Below are 20,241 nucleotides of genomic sequence, written 5' to 3'. Positions count from 1 at the left end.
TTTTTCATATATATTTTATTGTTTTTTTTATTTATTGTAATTTTTATTAATCAGAGGTTAACAATTATTAATAAATCAATACACTTAAATTAGAAAAAAAGGAGATGAAGTCGGAGTTGAACCGATGTGCCTTCTCCTTGTAAGATCCAAATATTTTTTAAATTAAGATTTCATTTGGTTCTAACTGGATCCAATCAAAATAACTACCATTTATGATACATCGTTGAAAAGCTCTCAGTGAAGGCATATTACTGCAGTTAAGAAAAAGTACAAAAGTTAAGAGGTGCACAACTAGATGTTACAACAGTCCCAAGTCCAAAATTTCAGTATCCTACGGCTAATCGTTTTTGAGTGATGCGTACAAACTTAAGTACAGAGGTCACGCCGAAATTAGTCAAAATGGAATCAGGGATGGTCAAATTGGATATTTCCGTTGAAATCTGAAAATCGAAATTTTTGGCGATCACAATACTAAATTTACTTCGTACAACGAAGTAAAAATAATTACATTATTAGTGCACTATGAGAAGAAAATGTTAAGTTACTGACAACTCAGAGAGTATTTATTTTCGATAGTTTTGGGTGGTGCCGTAATTAGGATGATGGAGCAAGCGTAAATTCATTAATCGCGCTGATTCAACCTACCACCACCCGGTCACTGTTTTGCCGGCCCCCCCTTCGACAGCTTCTTTATATATTGGTTTGCGAGTTCGTGTAGTTCAGTTACTCGTATAACATCATCTGGTTCAGCATACAACATGGGCACTATCAGTAAGATTAATTTAATTTAATTTTTTAATTTTAATATTTGTAATGTAAGGTAATCATTTATTACCGGTTTAATCAAGTCAGATCATAATCTGTATTTAAAGTTGTAGCTTTAGTTTGATGCGTATATTCTATGATGCTTTGTTTATAATTACATTAAAGATATCTAAGAATAAATTAAATTTTCATAAAATCTTTTACTTTTTTCATACTTAACCCTTTGAGTGTCAAGGGATGGAAAAACGTATGTCAGAAATGTTACCCAAATTTTTGTCAAATACATGTTAAAAATTACAGGTATAAAATAGGTGAGCAGAGGGCCTTCTTTAGTTTCTGTTTTTAGCTTCCGGAACCACTGTAAGGTATGGCTTCAGAGGATGAATGAGAATATGTATGAATGTAAGTGAAGTGTAGTCTTGTAGAATCTCAGATCGATCGTTCCTTAACCCACCGGTTTGGTCTAGTGGTGATCGCGTATTCCCAAATCAGCAGATTTGGAATTCGAGAGTTTCAGCGTTCAAGTCCTAGTAAAGGGTTTCAATTAACCACACATCTCAAGAATTGCCGAACTGAGACTGTACAAAACTACACTTCATTTACACTCATACATATCATCCTCCGAAATAATACCTGAACGGTAATTCCTGGAGGCTAAACAGGGGTGAAATGGTCGATCATTCCTGAGATGTATGGTTAATTGAAACCCAACCACCAAAGAACACCAGTATCCATGATCTAGTATTCAAATCCAAATGAAAGTAACTGACGTCGTGAGGAATTTAACTTAGAACTCTCGACTACAAAATCAGCTAATTTGCTAAATTTGTAATTTTTTTACCAAAAAATAAAGTAGAAATAATTTATCTGTCGTTTTCAACAGGGGTAAAAAATTATATCAATGTGTGAATAAATATATAACCTAAATTTTTTATTTTCATACGGTACTGAAGTAGATTCCATCATGTAGTTATATGTAATTGAAATTAAAAGATAGTAAATAAATGAAAATAACTTGCATGTCTCCTTTCTAGAATAGGCATAACCTGAAATCTTTAAACAGTTTTTGTAGAATTACCAGACTGTTTATATATACTACACACTGTTCAGGCTTATACACTGGTCCTACTATCATCTATTGATATTTATGTTTGGAAAAACGATGCCAATTTTTTTTTGTAGTTTGTGCTCCCCTTGGTGCAGAAGCAGCATGTTTGTTCTCTTTTATCAGGCAGTTTTTGAATATCTCTAACCCTACTGTTGACTCCACCAGGCCCTTTGTCTACTTCCGTTCCAGCACCAAGCCACTTATATGTTGTTAAATCAATGATACTGACAACAAATTTGTTACAGACAGTGGTTTTTGGTTATGAAACATCCTGTTATCTTTATAAATTAAATAAGACTTAAATAACATTCTAAAAAATATGTTAAAAGCTGCCTTTTTCCAATATTTTATTGTTATTTGCTTATTCAGATAAGTATATAAAACATCATATCAAAGGTGTTGATTTCATCCATATGTTTGATGTAATTTAAACCATAACTAATTTTTTATCTGCGGTAATCTACCATGTCTCCTTTTTGTATTTTCCTTAACCCTTACTTCAAAATATATTGAAACAAGAATATTTGGCTTTTTTTCTCTGTAAGCTAATGTTGTAATTTTATTTTGTTTGTGGTAAACCTGATGCCTAAGATTTAATTGACCTTTTATATTTTCGGGAACCCTTTTTTTATTTTTTCGAATTGTGCCAGTATGGAAAGTTTCAGTTTGATACAACTTAGTTAAAGAAAGACTGGTAAAGAAATTTTCAATTAAAATGTGAATCCCTTCTTCAGGTAGATGCACACTGAAAGAAATTTCTTTAGAACAAAGTATGAAACACTCAAATTGTTTCATTTCATCCTAGTTTTCATGAAAACTTCTCTTTTATAACACAGTATGCGCAAACAATAATTGGAATGAAGTACTATAGAACCCACTACTTTATTCCTCAACGGTGCTGGTGCTTGTTGGGAAGATATTAAATTAGTTGTGTTTGACCCTTGGTTACAATTAATGTTTCATGACAAAAATTTGTGGGATATCAACATAGATACTCTGAAATATTTATCAGTGGGTTCATCACTGTGTCTTCATCAGTGTCATCATGAAATAAATCGGACACCGAAACACGTCAGAATGATTATCATTATCTTTATTATAATCCTATAATATAATCCATTTTTGAATACAATGACAAGTTATAAAAACAAAAAAAAAAAAAACAATAATTACAAAAACTAACTAATCATAACCTCCACAACACGTCGAAAAAAAAACGTAAATAGAATGAACTGGGTAGTAGATGACGGGCATCAACTACTTTGGTCATTTTGCCCTCTGAGATTGGATATTTGTAGTGTATGAAAAAAAGGCATGTCTGACCGGAATTCGAACGCAAGACCTCCCGATGAAAAGCCCACCCGGAGGACCTAACTAGTGGTTAACTCGTCATCGTAAATTAAATTGGCTGATTTCATAGTCAAGAGTTCTAAGATTCAAATCCTAGTAAAGGCATTTGTTACATTTATACGGATTTGAATACTAGATCGTGGATACCGATGTTCTTTGGTGGTTGGATTTCAATTAATCACACATCTCAGGAGTGGTCTACCTGAGACTCTACAAGACTACACTTCATTTACATTCATATATCACCCTCATTCATTCTCTGAAGTAATACCTTACGGTGGTTCGGGTGGCTAAATAGAAAAACAAAGAAAGGACCACCGGCTGAAAGGCTGAGACGCTACCACTCCGCCACGGTGAACGGCGGTAGTAGATTTACTAACTGACTTTGCTGTTCGCTCAGCAGTTCTGCACAAGTGGTGTTACAATACTTGTATTCATTTATTTTTATATAAAATATTATATTTCCAAACGCCTTTTGTTACAAATCAAACATACGTAATTTTAAAAGATATACTCACTTTTAAAGTAAATGTATTGCAACTACCGTATTTATCCGATGTACCTCCCGCCCACGAATAAGCCCCGCACCTCGATTTTCCGGACCGAAAATCTAAAAAAAAAATCCGTATATACCGATATTTTAAAGAGCAACAGATATGATAAAAAATACGAAAATAATCAGAAAGTAAAGCATTTAATTCCTTCATTTAAATTACAATATTAATATCACATTAATAATTAATTACCGTAAGTACTAGTTTAGTTCAAAATCAGTAGGCCAGTAAAACGAAAAGAAAGTATCATGTTGAAAAGGATCATTTCAATACACTTTTTAATATGGGATTTTATTTTTAATTAATCACTGTCATTGTCAATGTCTGTAGAAGAGTTACCGGTAGTCTCCACGTCGCTGTACCAAAGGTGATCGTGTTCACTACCATCAAGTTCATTAGATATTCCGCATTTTTTAAAACTTTTCCTTACTAATTCCGTGGAAATACCTTCCCAAGCATCTTTTATCCAAACAAAAATCTGGTTAAATTCTGGGCGTTTGATTATTCCTGTATGCGTGAGAAAGAAATTTTCATTAGCCGAAATGAAATTTAACTGTACAAAAATTTTCAATTTACTTTACAGTTGTTTTAATGCAGATTTGAACGTTTTATTAATGCAGACATCTAGTGGATTCAATAGAGATGACAATCCGCCTGGAATTACTACTTGGTCTTTCATACCCTTTTATAAAATGTCTTTCACTTTTTGTTAGTCGTATAACTAACTATTCATTACTAGCATACCGATATTTTTGTTATTAAGTAAATCTCCTGATCGCTTTTGCCGTACCCACCTGATCCGATCTAAAATTAAGGTTTCGTCCATCCAAGCTGATTCCTGTGCTCTGATAAAAATCCATTTACCTGTACGGTAGGAAGAGTTTTTCTTTTAAAAACAATGTACGGAGATAATTTCAATCCATCAGAAGTAATGCAAATCATAACACTACAACCACCAGTGCGAATCATAACACTTTTTTCACCTTTTTTGTTTACGGTTTTGTCAAATGGAATTTCAAAATATAGGGCGTTTGATCAGCGTTTCCTACTTGAGAAGGCAAGTAGCCCTTATATTTTCTAAAATTTATTATATATTTGTGAAAATGTGATATTTTTTGTTCATAAGCGTCTGGAAGTCGTTGAGAAATGGTCGTCTTTCGTCTTATTGACAAATCATTTCGCATTTCCTTTTTTCCATAACAAAGTCATACAATTCTTTTCTGTCTGTGTATTGGTTTTTCATTTACTGTAAAAGATCGTAGACGCTGTTCTTTTGTACTCATTTTAATGTAATTAAAATAAATCTCTGTATTAAACTTTACGAGATAAACTAAACAGATAAAATGCACATAACCGTTCACATATACAATCAGTACAATACTATGTACAGTATTCTGTATAAACGGATTATTATTGTTTAGTGTATGTTTATTAAGAAATAAAATTACCAATTTGTAAAAAAAAAAATATTTAAAGTAAGGAATAACATTATAATCAATCGAATCTTTTTATAACATTTTTTATCGATTTGGTATAGACTCAACCTTTTTTAAAAACATTAAACATTTATGGTTTTCTTTGCATTTATTTTTCGCCAATTTTTTTGTTAACACGAAAATGAATTTACCTAATTTAAACAATTTTACAATAATGAGTTTCGGATATATTTTATTTTTTTGCTTTATGCACCACAAAAGCTTGGAGCTTGTAAATGGGTTATGGAAATGCAAAAATTGTATCAAGTTTATTCTTTAATGTCAATATTTTAAATTAAAAAAATAATAATAATTTTGTTGACTGAAATTATTAAATAAAATACTATGTTCATTTGTATTATTCTGTATTGAATTATATTTTTGCGATAAGTTTATTCTGTTATATTATTTATTGTTATTTTTTTAAAGAATAATAAAAACTCAAAATAGGATAATTTTATTAGGCTTGTTCTTTTATTTCAATATTCCAGGTACAAAAAGCAAGAAAGTAATTTTGTTGACTGAAATAAGTAAATGAAGTACAATGTTCTTTTGTATTATATTGTACAGAATTATATTTTTGTGATAAAAAATATAATCTGCTATATTATTATTTCTTATCATTAATTTTTTTAAAGAGTAATAAAAACTTTATGGTAGTTTTTCTTCAATACCGTCTATTATATCATATCTCATTGTCCTGGATTTCATAGGTTAATTCCGTCAATCAAAGTCGATTCAATAGTACTGTTCACTGAAATAAGTAAATGAAATACGGTGTTCTTTTGTATTATATTGTACTGAATTATATTTTTGCGATAAGAAGTTTATTCTGCTGTATTATATATTTCTTATCATTAATTTTTTTAAATAATAAAAACGTAAATTTCTATAAATGTATTATACAGGAGCAATAAATCCAATATATTTTTAAACCTTTATTTATTAACGAAGTGTAGCCAAATCCTTATAGATATTTCTATATATAAAATTATTAATATATAAAGCTTTATCCTTAAAATAAGTTCAGATAAATATTTACTTATTTTTAATATAATCTGGTGTTTGTGAAAATAGATCAAATTCCACATTAATTGATTTACTGAAAGAAATTTTTGTTACCTAACTGAATAAAATTTGTTTATTGATAAAATATACATCAATATTCTTGTATGTATACCAGTACGCTTTTAAAATTCCTACTTCTATAAGTATGAGGCGTACCCATCTCTTGTACCATTTCTTAGTTAGGTCAGATTAATGTGAAGAGAAAAGAAAACCACGGATTTGGCTACTTCAAAAATTACAATTTGTGCACTTTGTAAATTGATTAACTTATAATTACGTCTCATAAAGGCCTGATTTTATGAATGGTGCCTCTGTAAAAAAACTTTTTTTGTTTTCTATGGAAGTGAGTTTATTTTTGTCTTTATGCGTTACTTAAGAATTTTTTGATCTAGAATTTCTCGATCTAATTGTTTATATAAGTAAACAAAAAAATGCTTTATTTTACTTATCATTTGTTATAAATAGAGTGCTTCTTCTTGGTTTTGAATACGTTTTTCATTTTATTATTTAGATCTTATCGTTATTATTTTAGCATTTATTGGCTTAAAAGCTGAAACTTTTCAGCTAAAAACCTGTACTATGTAAATGTACATTTACATAGTAAAGTAGTCAAAATAAAAATAACTAGTGTATAAAAACAAATTTAAAATTTACCGGTCTGTTATAGGACCCAATGTGAACTTAACATTTTTTCAATATGAAAAGCCTGTGATTTTTTTTAGATATACTCTGTCTATAAAAACAGAAAATAATGTAAAGGATTTTTAAACTAAAAATAGTTTTTTTTATGATTTGTGAAAATCAATATTGTGTGCTTAAATATTCACAAAAATGTATTACTCTTTATAATAACATTAATGTTAACATTCTATTATGTTGTGGTTTTTCATTATTTAGTTTTAAACTTTAGACTTGGAAATATAAAGAAAATCTTTTTGGTAGTATTGTGAAAATTGTTCCTTAGGTGCTAATTAGTAGAATATATATAAAAATAAATATTCTGTATAACAATAAACAAATTGAAACTTTGTCAAAAGCATTCTAACTTTCTTTTCAAGGAATTTTAATGGTTTTGAAATTTTACAAAATGTAACAATCTAGTGATTATTTGTTATGTAGCCCACGACATTGGTCTAGTGGTAAATTCATCATTGAGAAATTTTTTTTTAACAGCTGATTTTTGATGTCGATGGGGTTCTGTGATTTGAATCCTAGTAAATGTTAGTTGCTTTTATAAGGATTTGAATACTAGACTATGAATATCAGTGTTCTTCAGAGATTGGGGGTTCCTACACAACATAGGAATGGTTGGCCTGAGTCTGTACAAGACTACATCAAATTTACACGTATACACATATCATCTTCACCTTACTTGGTCATGGGGAAGGATTCTTATTGTTCACTGGTTGTACAGATTGCAGTGTGCACATTAAAAATAATATACACAATATATAATTTATATTATGTATATATAGAAAAAAAAACTAATATATATATTATATATATATATATATAAAAGACACAAATTGCTCTGGAGCTAAATGGTTTATTTAATCAATGTGACATTTTTTCTCTTTTCAACATAATCTCCAGTAATATTAATGCATTTGACTCATTTCTATATAAAATTATTTATGCCTGCTGCAAAGAATTCTTTATCTTTATGTTGAAGCCAATTTAGCACAATTTCTTTGATGTTATTTTTGGCATAAAAGTTCTTGCCACATGGCGCCAACTTCAGTGAATTAAAGACATCTTGAGTGGAAACCTGCCCAGTCAGGACTATATGAATGGTAAATTAAAACTTCCCAATAGCATTTTTCAGTAATTTCTACAATTACTGATCAGTATGAGGCCCGGGATTTATTGTGAAGCATCATTCGCTTTTACGCTGAGATCTAGATTACAAAAAGTTACTGTTCTTGTGTGATCATGTAGAATATAAAGCTAGACTAAGATTGTAATAATGCATTTTACACGTTAAAAATGATAATCAGCTGGTAACTAGGCCAATTATAGTAAACAAGTATATATATTTTTTTAAGAAGGTGATACACTTAACATTTAATTAAAATAAATTAAGAAGAGATGAATACATGGGACTGAACAAGCATGTCACAGTAGAATGCGCTGTTTAGTGATCTAGAAAAAAATCTTGAAAAAACTGGGGCTTTTGTAACCTAAATTTGATTTTTCCTGGTGATAGTCAGGTTTGGAATATTTCTTGATAGGTGAACTCATGTGCTTGCACCTCATATTCAGCCTTTTTGATTCCAGTTCATAACGGTAAATCCATTTCTCATCACAGGTTATAATAATGTGCAGAAAAGCATCCCTTCCTGCTGATGGACAGCAGGAAGAGATGGGCTGAGCAGGAAGAGCTGAAATGGACAGTCATTTCAGTTCTGTGCACATGCGAAGTCTTGTCTCCTTATGGTGATCTGTCAACTCTCTTACCCACCTTTTTTATTTCTCTACTCCCCTGGGCCGGACCGACTTGATGGTATTACGCCACCCACCAGAGGTAGGCCCTCCCCGCCTACCGGCTATATACCGGCATGGCAGGTCAGGCCTACCGGTGGCTCTTTTGAGATTTTTTATTCTCTATTATGTCCTCTATGGAACCACATCATACCTACAAGTCTTGATGTGACCACCGGATCTTTTATAATACTCTCTTGTTCCTACAGCACACCCCAAGGAGTCCTCAGCAGATCATTGAAACCAGCACACCTAAGCATGCTGGCTCTCACCACTGAGGCTGTCCACCCAACCTAACATACTACAAACCCATACTTCTTTCATCTTCATTCTTCTGTTTTAGTACCGTCTTTATATAAACAGCGACCTTCCTCCAGTTCTCCTTACTGCTGAGCATGAAATCCATGGTCTCCTTCGGCGTTTTTCCATGAATACCCGCATCGTGTCTTAGTCTTATCCATTTATTACATACTAAAAACGTATGCTCAGAATCATCGTCCTGTTCACAGTACATGCACGTGGGTTCATTCCTTCTTCCCACCTTATGGAGATAACCATTGAAACACCCATGTCCCGTCAGGAACTGGGTGATCCAATAGTCAGTTTCTCCATGCCGCCTGTTAATCCATCCTGTTAATTCTGGAATTAAGGTTCTTGTTCATCCAGCCACTCCAGCCTCTGCCCATCTCTCCTGCCAGATTCAATGTATGTTTTCCCTGACTTCATTTTCTGCTCTCCCTAAAAACCTGTCAGTTCTATATCTGGCAATAAGGTCAATCGGTAACATTCCCAAGAACACACAGAAGGCCTCGTAAGAAACAGTTCTATAGGCAGATACTACTCCCAGTAGTATCTCTCTGTGTGCTCTCTTCAACCTGTCTCTATTTCTGCTAATAGTGAGAGCATAACTCCATGCCGGCACGGCATACATCATTGTTGACACTACGGTTGTCGCTAAAACTCTTCTTTTTGATGCCCGAGGAGCGCTCTGCTTTGACAAAATTATATTTAGGCATTTAGTCAGTTTCTCCGCACTCTGACAGACACTTAGTACCTGCTCAGTAAATCTGCAGTTTTTCTGTAAGATGACTCCAAGATATTTTAATACTGTTACTTCCTCAATATTATTGTCTCCAATTCGTATATCTACTGGCTGCAATACACGTTTTCCAGTGAATTTAATGTATTTACATTTTTCAATCGAAAGCTGCAATCCCCTATCAATGAGCCATCTACCAACTGTCTCTAATGCAGCGTTTGCCTTGTTTTTAACTTCATCGATCGTTCTGGCCTGCACAAGGATTGCCAGATCATCTGCGTATGCTATAATTTGTACACCCTCAGGAAATGTTAGCCGAAGCACACCATCAAAGGCAATGACCTATAAAAGTGGTCCAAGGACTGAGCCCTGCGGTACTCTGGCGCTCATACTAAAGGATATCTCTTGCTTTTGCGCCTTGACTATACAGCTGCGACTTTTGAGGTATTCCTCTACTTGCCTCCTCAAGTACAGGCTAATTCCCTTTTCAACCATGGCCGCATTAATATGTTTCCATGGAATCGACCCGAAAGCATTCTTCATGTCTAAAGAGACAAGCAAAGGAATGTTTCTTGTCCGCCAAGTACCTCTTCTAGTTTCGTTAGCCCAACTAATCACCTTACTAATTGCCTGAACTGTTGACCTGCCTTTCCAAAAGCCAAACTGATTAGCACTTATTTTCGCACCATCTTCCACCTCCTGCACTATGCGGCCAGCCAACATTTTTTCAACCACTTTTCCCATCATGTTGAGGAGGCTCAACGGTCTATAGGTCAATTGTCCTGTATCATTTGTGCCTTTAGGCAAAAACACAACTTTTGCCTCCTTCCAACACTCCGGGAAAGTCTTGTGAATCAGGCCGTAGCTGGCCACCTCGAGTATCTCCCAAGGTGCTTTCTTGATGAGATTCTCTTACCCACCTTGTGCTTATTTTACGGTACTTATGTTTGTCGGTGATAATATTATGAACAGTACTGACACTTACTGTAATTTTTCAGCTATAATCTGAGTTAAAATATGACGATCTTCTGGGATGAGAGAGTTTATGCGAGTTTTAAGCGCTGGAGTTGAAACTTCAATCAGACGTCCAGAACAGTGCTGGTCTGTCATTAAAGTTGACCATATTTAAATTTTCCTACTAGCTTGTAAACTTTTTGTGGTTCACAACTTAGATCATATTATTTGGACATACAAGAATAAATATTAACTGATTTTTCAATAATTTTTGAGTTTACAAGTTCAATTATTGAATAATTTTTAGTTAATTTTCTTTATAAGTTATAAACATATAACTTACAGAACTTATAAACATCTACACTCTCTCTGTCACACACACACACACACACAAATACAAACACACACACACACACTATCAATATATATTTAAATTCTCTTAAATTATTCAAAATAATAATATTCAAAAGAATATAATTTGAGTGATACATATGAAGTAAAAAAAAATAATTTTAATTTTATGTATTGTTACAGAGTTGTCAACAGGAAATAATACCATTTACCAGTTTTTTCCTGTATCTGGTGGGTCATTGCATTTTACTGTCAAGGCACGAAATGATGCTACTGTAGCTTTAACACAAGGTCCCAGAGAAACAGATTCTATGTATGAGGTAATTTATTTTAAAATTATTTTGGAATATATTTTCAAAACATGAAGTGTGTTATTACAAATAAGGTAATATACAAAATGCCAGTTAATGTTTACTAACCATGTTCTATTAAAAAAGCATTGTTTACTAAGAAGAAAAATATATTTATTAAAAACAATAAAGATAATGTTATACAGTATGTTGAAAAGTAATTGTGCATTATGTTTAAGTACCAGTGTATAACACTACAAAATATATATAGATATAAGCAATGAATTGTTATAGAAGGAAGTTGTTTTCAACATTTTTTTGGTAAGTTCTTCCATTAATTTCAAATATGCAATATGCATAATTAATCTGTGAATCTATTAATCTATAAAACCAAATGTGAAGTGAGTCTCTGAATGCACTATATATGTTGCAAAAGCTATGTCTAAATGAAAAATTCTTTCAACAAGATCACACACATGTGATGCAGCCATAAAACATAAAAATTTATTTCTATTCTAAATAGAACTGCTGTATACTTGTATAGTACATCAGCTTTTTACTGTATAATTTCCAGTTCATTACAATTGTACTAAATATGCTACATGCTATTTGAAATAAAAATATATGTTACTGCCTAAATAAAAGTAAATTAGTAGTATAAATTTCCACATAACTTATTTTATTTTTTTGCAACTGGTTGTTAATGAGCAATCAAATTTTATTTTAAAATTTATGATGGAAAAATTTTTATTATAGTGTAGGGTTTTAAAATAATTTTACCTTCATAATTTAGTTTGCTGTTCATAGTTTATTTAATTTTATTTTGCCCATACATATATCAATTTGGTGGGAGCAGTTTGAAAATAAAACTTTTGGTAATTTACCCACAAATGAAATATGAAAATAAAATATTTAGCACAGTTCAAATATTTAAATGAATAAGTGTCTAAGGAATTAATGGCAGGTTGATGATACTAATTTGTGACAAAATTATATGTTAACATCAAAAATAATTATTGAAGTTTATATATATTTTTTTAATTTACTAACTTCTAACATAAATTATAGGTAGTGAAGCAATTTAAAAAATTAAAACCAAAATATAGTTATTGAGCTCAATCCTGCATGGAAACGTTTTAATGTAAATTAACGATCTAGGTAATTAGTTCTGTTACTGGAACTTTATATTTAATTACTGAGGATCTTCTAATGGTTCTACTAAAATATCTCTAATTACTCGTATAATTATCCAAGTATCCAGTTATCCAACTTACAAAAGAATTTCTGATATCTTAATGTAAGTGAACTACATATATATATATAAACTATTTTATTTTTAAATAAGCCCTCAGATTCATTGACATTATGTCAAGGTATCTTTCATATAATTATTTCACACTGTTAAGAATATCTTTAGTTAAAATTCATGCATATTTACTTCTATGAATAAAATTAGTCTGTTAATTAAATGGTAATTTAATAAGGTAGCATGGATACTTAATTTTTTTTTTAATTCAGGATGTGGTGACAAATATAAATTATATGGTTTATTTAATTGTTGCACAAGTTAGATTTTAATTACTGTATTCTAAGTGATACCACAATTTGATACACATTATGATCATTCATGGTTAAATAATAATTTCAGGATGCCAGTGATTTTAGAATTGGTAACTGTTAGTTGTTCTATTGTTAACTTTTTAATTTTTTTCCTGAAAATAATGTACTTTATATTCATCAAATCTTATTTTTTCTTTGGTTTATTTGTATATTCTAGATATTTATTGGAGCTTGGACAAATTCAAAAAATTTAATAAGGAAAAACAGGGTAGTAGAACCCGTAGCTATCCAACACACAACAAATATTCTGAGTGAAAATGAAGCTAGAGGATTTTGGATTAGATGGAATGGAGGTAGGATTGCAGTAGGCAAAATGGGTGAAATGGATCCTTTTCTTAGTTGGGATGACTCAGAACATTTTCGTATTACACATTTCGGTGTCCACACCGGTTGGGGTGCTACTGGAAAATGGGTTATAGAAGGTAAAAGAAATAAAAGTTATTATTATATTTTTTGTGTTTTTTCCTGCTATTTTCACAGCAATAGGTCATTCAGCCACCAAACACCAATTTTATATATGTGCAATAATTTCTTGTTAATAGTGCAATGATTTTCACCCCTCTACATTCAGATAATTTTACTTTTCATATAACTATCCACTTGAAGCCAACCGCTATTAGAATAAATATAATCTATCAACTCAATTCTATTTATATCAACAACATATCTAAACTAATGAAAATATTGTATATGTTCTATAATGCAATTAATTATACGATCTGGTTCTTTCAAATACAGTAAGCACATATTAGCTTCTGTAGCTCTGAAAACAATGGCTAGCTATCGGCAATCCAATATATGAAGTTAACCTTTTGACATTTTCCGTATCAGTATGTTAAACTTTCTTTTATGTTGTTAAGAATTTCTTTGGTTAACTGTGTTGTTTGCCTTATGACTGATTGTGTAGACTCCCAGTCACACAAAATCTTTGTATGAAACTTGATGATATGTTTGATGTAGTGGATGCAGACTTATAAAGATTTAATGGAAACTATTTTTTCACATGTTTATATTTGAAATAAGTCTCTGCAGTAAACATAGCCTCATAATTAGAAAATGATGTTACTGTCTCAAAAAAATGGTACTGAAATGAAAAAATTATTTCAAATTACTACTTGCAACTATCCTTGAGAGATATCAGTGCTGCCATCTGATAAAAACTCTCTTCTCTGTTTAGCCTCTGGATTCACTGTAAGGTAATACTTCAGAGGATGAATGAAGATGATATGTGTGAATGTAAATGAAGTGCAGTCTTGTACACTCTCAGGTCGACCATTCCTGAAATGTGTAGTTAATTGAAACCCAACCACCAAAGAACACCGGTATTCAAATCCCTATAAAAGTAATTGCCGTTACTAGGATTTGTACCATAGAACTCTCAATTTCGAAATCAGCTGAATTGTGATGACGAGTTCACCACTAGACCAACCAGTGGTTCCTCAACCACCTAATTCACCCTACTTGAGTCCCTGTGATTTTTCCCTGTTCCCAACTTTAAAAAAAACACTTCAAAGGACACCATTTTAGAACAGTACTAAACATTATAAAATATATAACCGACCAGAAAGATGTTCCGGTTTCTGAGTTCCAACACTGCTATGGAGAGTGGAAAAACTGTTTCGAGCATTGCACGACTTCCCAAGGGAACTATTTAGAAGGTGATAGCATCCATGAATAATTGGATTGTGAATAAAAGGTTTTTCTGAACCAGCCTCATTACTTTATTCACAGACTTCATAATTATATGTTACTTGAATGTTTTCTTATATAATAAATCTGCTGGATTTGTTATGAAATTGTCGCAGGAATTCATGTTTTTATTCTATATAATTTCTATATAATAATTTTTGTTAATTACTCAGTTAAGAGTTACTGACAGCATGTGATATGCAGGAATTTCATTTTATAGCTAATAACATAAAATCTGACCAGTAACAGGTTTATTTATCATTATACAAATCCAAAACTTTCTTCAAGGGAAAGGTAAATAAATGTCATCAAGTCCACATTTTAATAAAATAAATAATGTAGATCAAATTTATAAAATTAAGTAATGAAAATTTTGTTTTAATATTAAGGAATTTATTATAATGATTTGAAACATACCATTCGTACATCACAGCAAAATATAAACTATTGCAAATAAGTGTATTGGTCCATCACATAGGAATCTAAATAGCCTAACGCTGTGTTGAGATACTTGCTTCATAATTTACGATTCCTGTATAATAAATTACACAGCTAAGGGCTTCACAATTCCATATTAGAAAATCATTATCATGCTGCTATCTTCCATGTAAATGTGAAAAATTAGATGATATAACATTTTTCATGTAGTGAATTCGTATATATTTTTAATTATTTTAATAATAAATTTCCATTACGTTATGGTATCAAGAATCATTAGTTTTCAGAATCTTAGTTTCTATATATGATTTTTTTTTTATAAATAAAATCAAAATATTTTTCTTTAATACGATATAAATAATAAATATATGTATTTGTATTTAGGTAGACGGTTATGAATCATTAATTTTAGAAAAGTTTAATATTTTCATTATTATTATTTTTTTTTAATAATGAAATATTAGACTTCATTATTATTATTATTGGTTCATTTCATCCGTTGTTTTTAAAAATTATGCTTGCATTTATGTATATTTTTTTCCTATAGTACCAAAGTGTGACCCTGGTTGGGATTTGGGCTATACAGAAAGTAAAGGACCAGCTAAATGGATTGCTGCACTAGACGGTGAGATTCCACACAATGCCATTCCAGCAGGTATGGTTCAGTTATATGTTGGAAGATCTGTTTATGAAGGAGATGTGTTACCCGGTAAAGTTGCTCCATATCAAGGAGTTTGCTATGTGCCATGGAACGGTGCTGAACATGGAATTCCTAAATATGAGGTAAAATAAAAATATTGAGATTATAATTTGCTAAATTCAGTAATTCTGGGGTTAAGGACGATGAATTTAAGAAATTAGTGAATAACTGATGAATATAAATTTTAATGAATTTGTTTAAAATGTTTATTACAGTGACAATACTTATAATATACTGGTATAATTATTTTTTATACTATATCCACAGACGTAGTATAATAATTAATTAAATATAAATGCAGTAAAAATAAAACATTCCTTAAATAAGGAATCACGTTTACTGCAACTGTGTAGGAAATTAAAACAATTATTCTAGCATGAGTTTTTTGATCTATTACTTATCCTTTAATGCAGATTTGCTTTAATTATAAACACAATTTTGAGAGGAAATCAGATAGAATTCATTTATGCACTACCTCCTCTATCTTTTTGTTTAGATTATTGACACCAACATCTTCAACACCTCATTCCATGATCCCTCACCATCATTCATTCTACATAGAATTCTGCGATATTATTAGGGCATACCGCATAATTTCCCTGTGCTGCAAGAATATTTGCATTCGTTCAATGTGCTCTGTGGTGTTCTACTTCTACAATAATTGTATCCAGTGAAGGGTTTCAATGTCCGTGTACACAGGTTGCTTTGAAGCAACCAAGATCAATCAAAACTGGGTAAATTTACTATCTTTATGGTTCAGTTATCTCTGGAGGCCCAGGATCAGTGTACGGGTCCATCTCTTCTGCCATCAGCAAAGTGGATGGCTCCACTTTACTTACCCTCTAATACAGCGGTTCTCAACCTTTTTTCTGCTGCGGCACATTTTAAACGATTTCGAAATTTGGCGGCACATAAAGAAAAAAATAAAAACTATTGTCTTATTACAACACACTGAATAAATATAGTTTATGACAAATTGTTAAATATGCAAATTAAAATAATACATACTACAAAATAACTAAACTTTATTACGTGATTAAATTAAAAGCTAATAATTAAAATATTTTTAATGCGAAATTTGAGCTTGATGTTTTTTGATAATTTCATTTATATTTGGTCGTAAAAATGACAATGCTACTCTCATATCGTCTTCTACATTTAACAATCTTGATCTTTTTTTAGTTTTAATGTTGGCTAATGCTGAAAATCCGAATTCACACAAATAAGATGTGGAAAATTGTAATAAAATGTATAAAGCTTTTTTGGTTATGATTGGATACTCGCATCTGATGTTAATCCAAAATGAATTAATTGATTCTTCTGAATGTTTTAAAATTAAATCTCGATTACTGGAAAGCAAAATAAGTTCTTCCTCTTCATTCAAAGTTAAGTCAAATACAGAAGTGTCCGTAATGAGAAATGGATTACGAACCCGATCAAATTTCTTAATATCTAATTTTGGGAAATAATGAACAATTCTCTCCTCTAACGCTGTCAAATGATCAAGAACAATTACTTTAATTGTTTTATAACTGTCTTTAGGGACTGACTCAAACTTTTCTAAATTGCCTTCTTGAGCTTTATTTTTCCATAAAGTTATTTGTTTTTTGAGTCCCACCAGCTTATCGGTTGAGTTTAAGATATTTTCATTAGGCCCTTGCATACTTGAATTGATGTTGTTAAAAATAACAAAAATGTCTGATAAGTAAGCCAGTTTAGTGCACCGTATTTTATCTTCCAACAGTTTTACAAATTCATGATTTTTATTTTGTTCAAAAAAAATTTTCATTTCATCTTTTAATTTCAGAACACGAGATAAAACTTTTCCTCTGGACAACCATCTTACTTCTGTATGTAGTAATAAATATTCGTACTTGGCTTCCATTGCTTGGCATAATTCTTTAAATAATCTACTTTTTAATGGTCTAGATTTGATATAATTAACCATTTTTACACATTGTTCCAGAACTATTTTTAAATCTGATGGCAAAAATTTTGTTGCAAGTGCTTCTCGATGCAAAAAACAATGGGTAACTAATATATTTTCATTTAATTCTTTAACATGTGCAACAAATCCTTTTATATGTCCAGTCATAGCTGGAGCACCATCTATGCAAATTCCAATACATGTCTTCCAAGAAACTTTAATTTCTTCTAAATATGAATTGATTACATTAAAAATATGTTTACCAGTTGTAAAATCAGATAACTCTCGACAACATAAAAATTGATTAATAATATCATTTTCGTGAATAAACCTAACAAATGCAATTAATTGAGAATTTCCTGTAATATCGGTTGTTTCATCTATTTGTATAGCAAAATTAGAATTTGCAAGAGTTTTTGCAGTATTCTGCTCAATATTTTCAGACAAGTCTTTTATCCTGCGATGTATTGTATCATTTGAAAGGGGTATTTTGGAAATTTCAATATCAGCAGATCCACCAATCATTGTTTTAACAATTTTACGACACGCAGGTAATATAATTTCTTCTGCCAAATTATGAGGCTTTAATTTTACTGCAATCAATTCAGCGATTTCATAAGAAGCGACTTGAGCCTTTTCAGACACACATAATTGTTTTTTTAAATTTTTTCCTTGCTTAAGTTTTGATGATAAATAACTTTCAAAGTAGCTTTTCTCTTTTGTTGAAAGCAAAGGATGGTTAGTCACCAAGTGACGTTGAAGTTTGCTAGGAATCATAGCACTGTTTGATAATTTAAAACCACATATTACACACTCGGGAACAACTATGTCATTTTCCATTGACGAGGTAAATCCAAATTTAAAAAAATCATCATATTTCCAAGGGACAACGTACTTTTTTTAGAAAGGTGTATATTTACTTGTTTCGGGGGTTGGTTCATTAACTTGGTCGTGAACGTCATCATTATCTCTATTTTCATCATTACACTTTTTTCTTTTTATTCATTTGTCCATTTTTAGAAGGGTCTGAAAAAATAAAAAAAAATATTGTCGAAAAATTTTAAAAAAATGGTTCAAATATAACATTTGAATTTATAATTATCAAAATTATGCAATAAATTGTAATTTATGAATATGGAAAATTTAACCTTTCTGAAATTGTATAACTTTCACTCAAATACAATTTTCCGTAAATAAAAATTAAATTTTATGTGAATAAATGCGGACACTGTATGCGTGCAGCAATTCAGCACATAAGCTCGGGATTTTTTGAGAGATGTGTACACAGAGAACATATTCAATCACAGTAGTATTTCGTAAAGTGCGATGAAAACAAAAAGGAAACGTTGTAAATCAATGGATATGTGTACTGCAAAGTTAATAAGTTTACAAATTTATAATTTGAAACTATATGCAAATTAATTAATAATAAACCGAATAATAACGTTTGCTAATTTTAACGAAATAAAAGGTGCAGTAACTACTATGCAACACTTTGTAAATTCCAACTATCACTAAAACAACACGTTTATACGCAGAAATGACAAGCGTGCGCCAAGTGAAGACAATTCCTATTGCTATGCATGCCACTTCATCACAATTCGGCACTAAGAAAAAACGCCTTGCAAAGTAAATAATAAAATAATTTTTTTTTGTGGATTTAAATATATATTCATGTTAAATATATTTTTATTTTTTTAAATAATTTTTTAATATTAACATTATTATATATTTACAAAATTTGGCGGCACACAAAAGTGCCGCGGCACAGGGGTTGAGAATCACTGCTCTAATATCTTACCTCCCTCTTCCAAATGAGAAGGTCCGGTGGTGTAAAATCTTATCAAACAAGAAAATTTAAGGTATGAGTGTCTAAAATTGTTTTAATGTTTTGTCATCTACTGTTTAAAATACTGTTAGAAAATACTGTTAGTGGATGGACTTGTTTTATGTTATGAGGAGAACCACCTCGGCTGCACCGGTGAAAAACGTTCAATGCTGATCCGAAACTTTGGGGCTCTTTTGGCGGTAGTTCACCAGATTAACTACTTAAAATAAGTAGTATGCTGTATTTAGTGGTATATAAATAAAGAGCTCTGCTAAATAGTTATTGATACAAGAACATGATTTTCCTAAAATCCATTTTAAAAAATTTTGTAGACGTAAAAATGTACTTAAGACTTTTAAAATTCATTAACTATTATTATTTGCTATTTACACACCATTTTTCTGATGCTATAAACAGAGAAATTACATTTTGTAATGATTTTTCTAATGTGAATTTGTATTCCACATGTATAATTATTTTATTGCTGCGTACCCATAGTCCTACTTTTATCTATGTTTATTCAAAATAAAAACTTTGAATTTTAATAATTTAATAAGAGTAACTTACCAATTTATTTTGAAGGTTTAATTGTTCAATGTTAAAC

General features: G+C 30.9%; 1 protein-coding gene across 5 annotated transcripts in view; it reads left to right on the top strand.

Annotated features, from left to right (window-relative positions):
- Positions 1 to 20,241, top strand: part of LOC142321403 (uncharacterized) — an 80,533-nt gene that overhangs the window by 56,473 nt on the left and 3,819 nt on the right. For all 5 annotated transcript variants that reach the window (XM_075359454.1, XM_075359451.1, XM_075359449.1 and 2 more), the window contains 3 exons: positions 11,329 to 11,465; positions 13,213 to 13,477; positions 15,730 to 15,965. In XM_075359454.1, the coding sequence (XP_075215569.1) occupies positions 11,457 to 11,465; positions 13,213 to 13,477; positions 15,730 to 15,965 (510 nt within the window). In that variant the 5' untranslated portion in view covers positions 11,329 to 11,456. The remainder of the gene's footprint in view (positions 1 to 11,328; positions 11,466 to 13,212; positions 13,478 to 15,729; positions 15,966 to 20,241) is intronic.

The sequence above is a fragment of the Lycorma delicatula genome, chromosome 3, assembly GCF_047948215.1.
Source record: "Lycorma delicatula isolate Av1 chromosome 3, ASM4794821v1, whole genome shotgun sequence".
NCBI classification, from domain to species: Eukaryota; Metazoa; Arthropoda; class Insecta; order Hemiptera; family Fulgoridae; genus Lycorma; species Lycorma delicatula.
The sequence above is the reverse complement of the archived record's forward strand: the minus strand, read 5'-3'. Positions and strand labels throughout refer to the sequence as shown.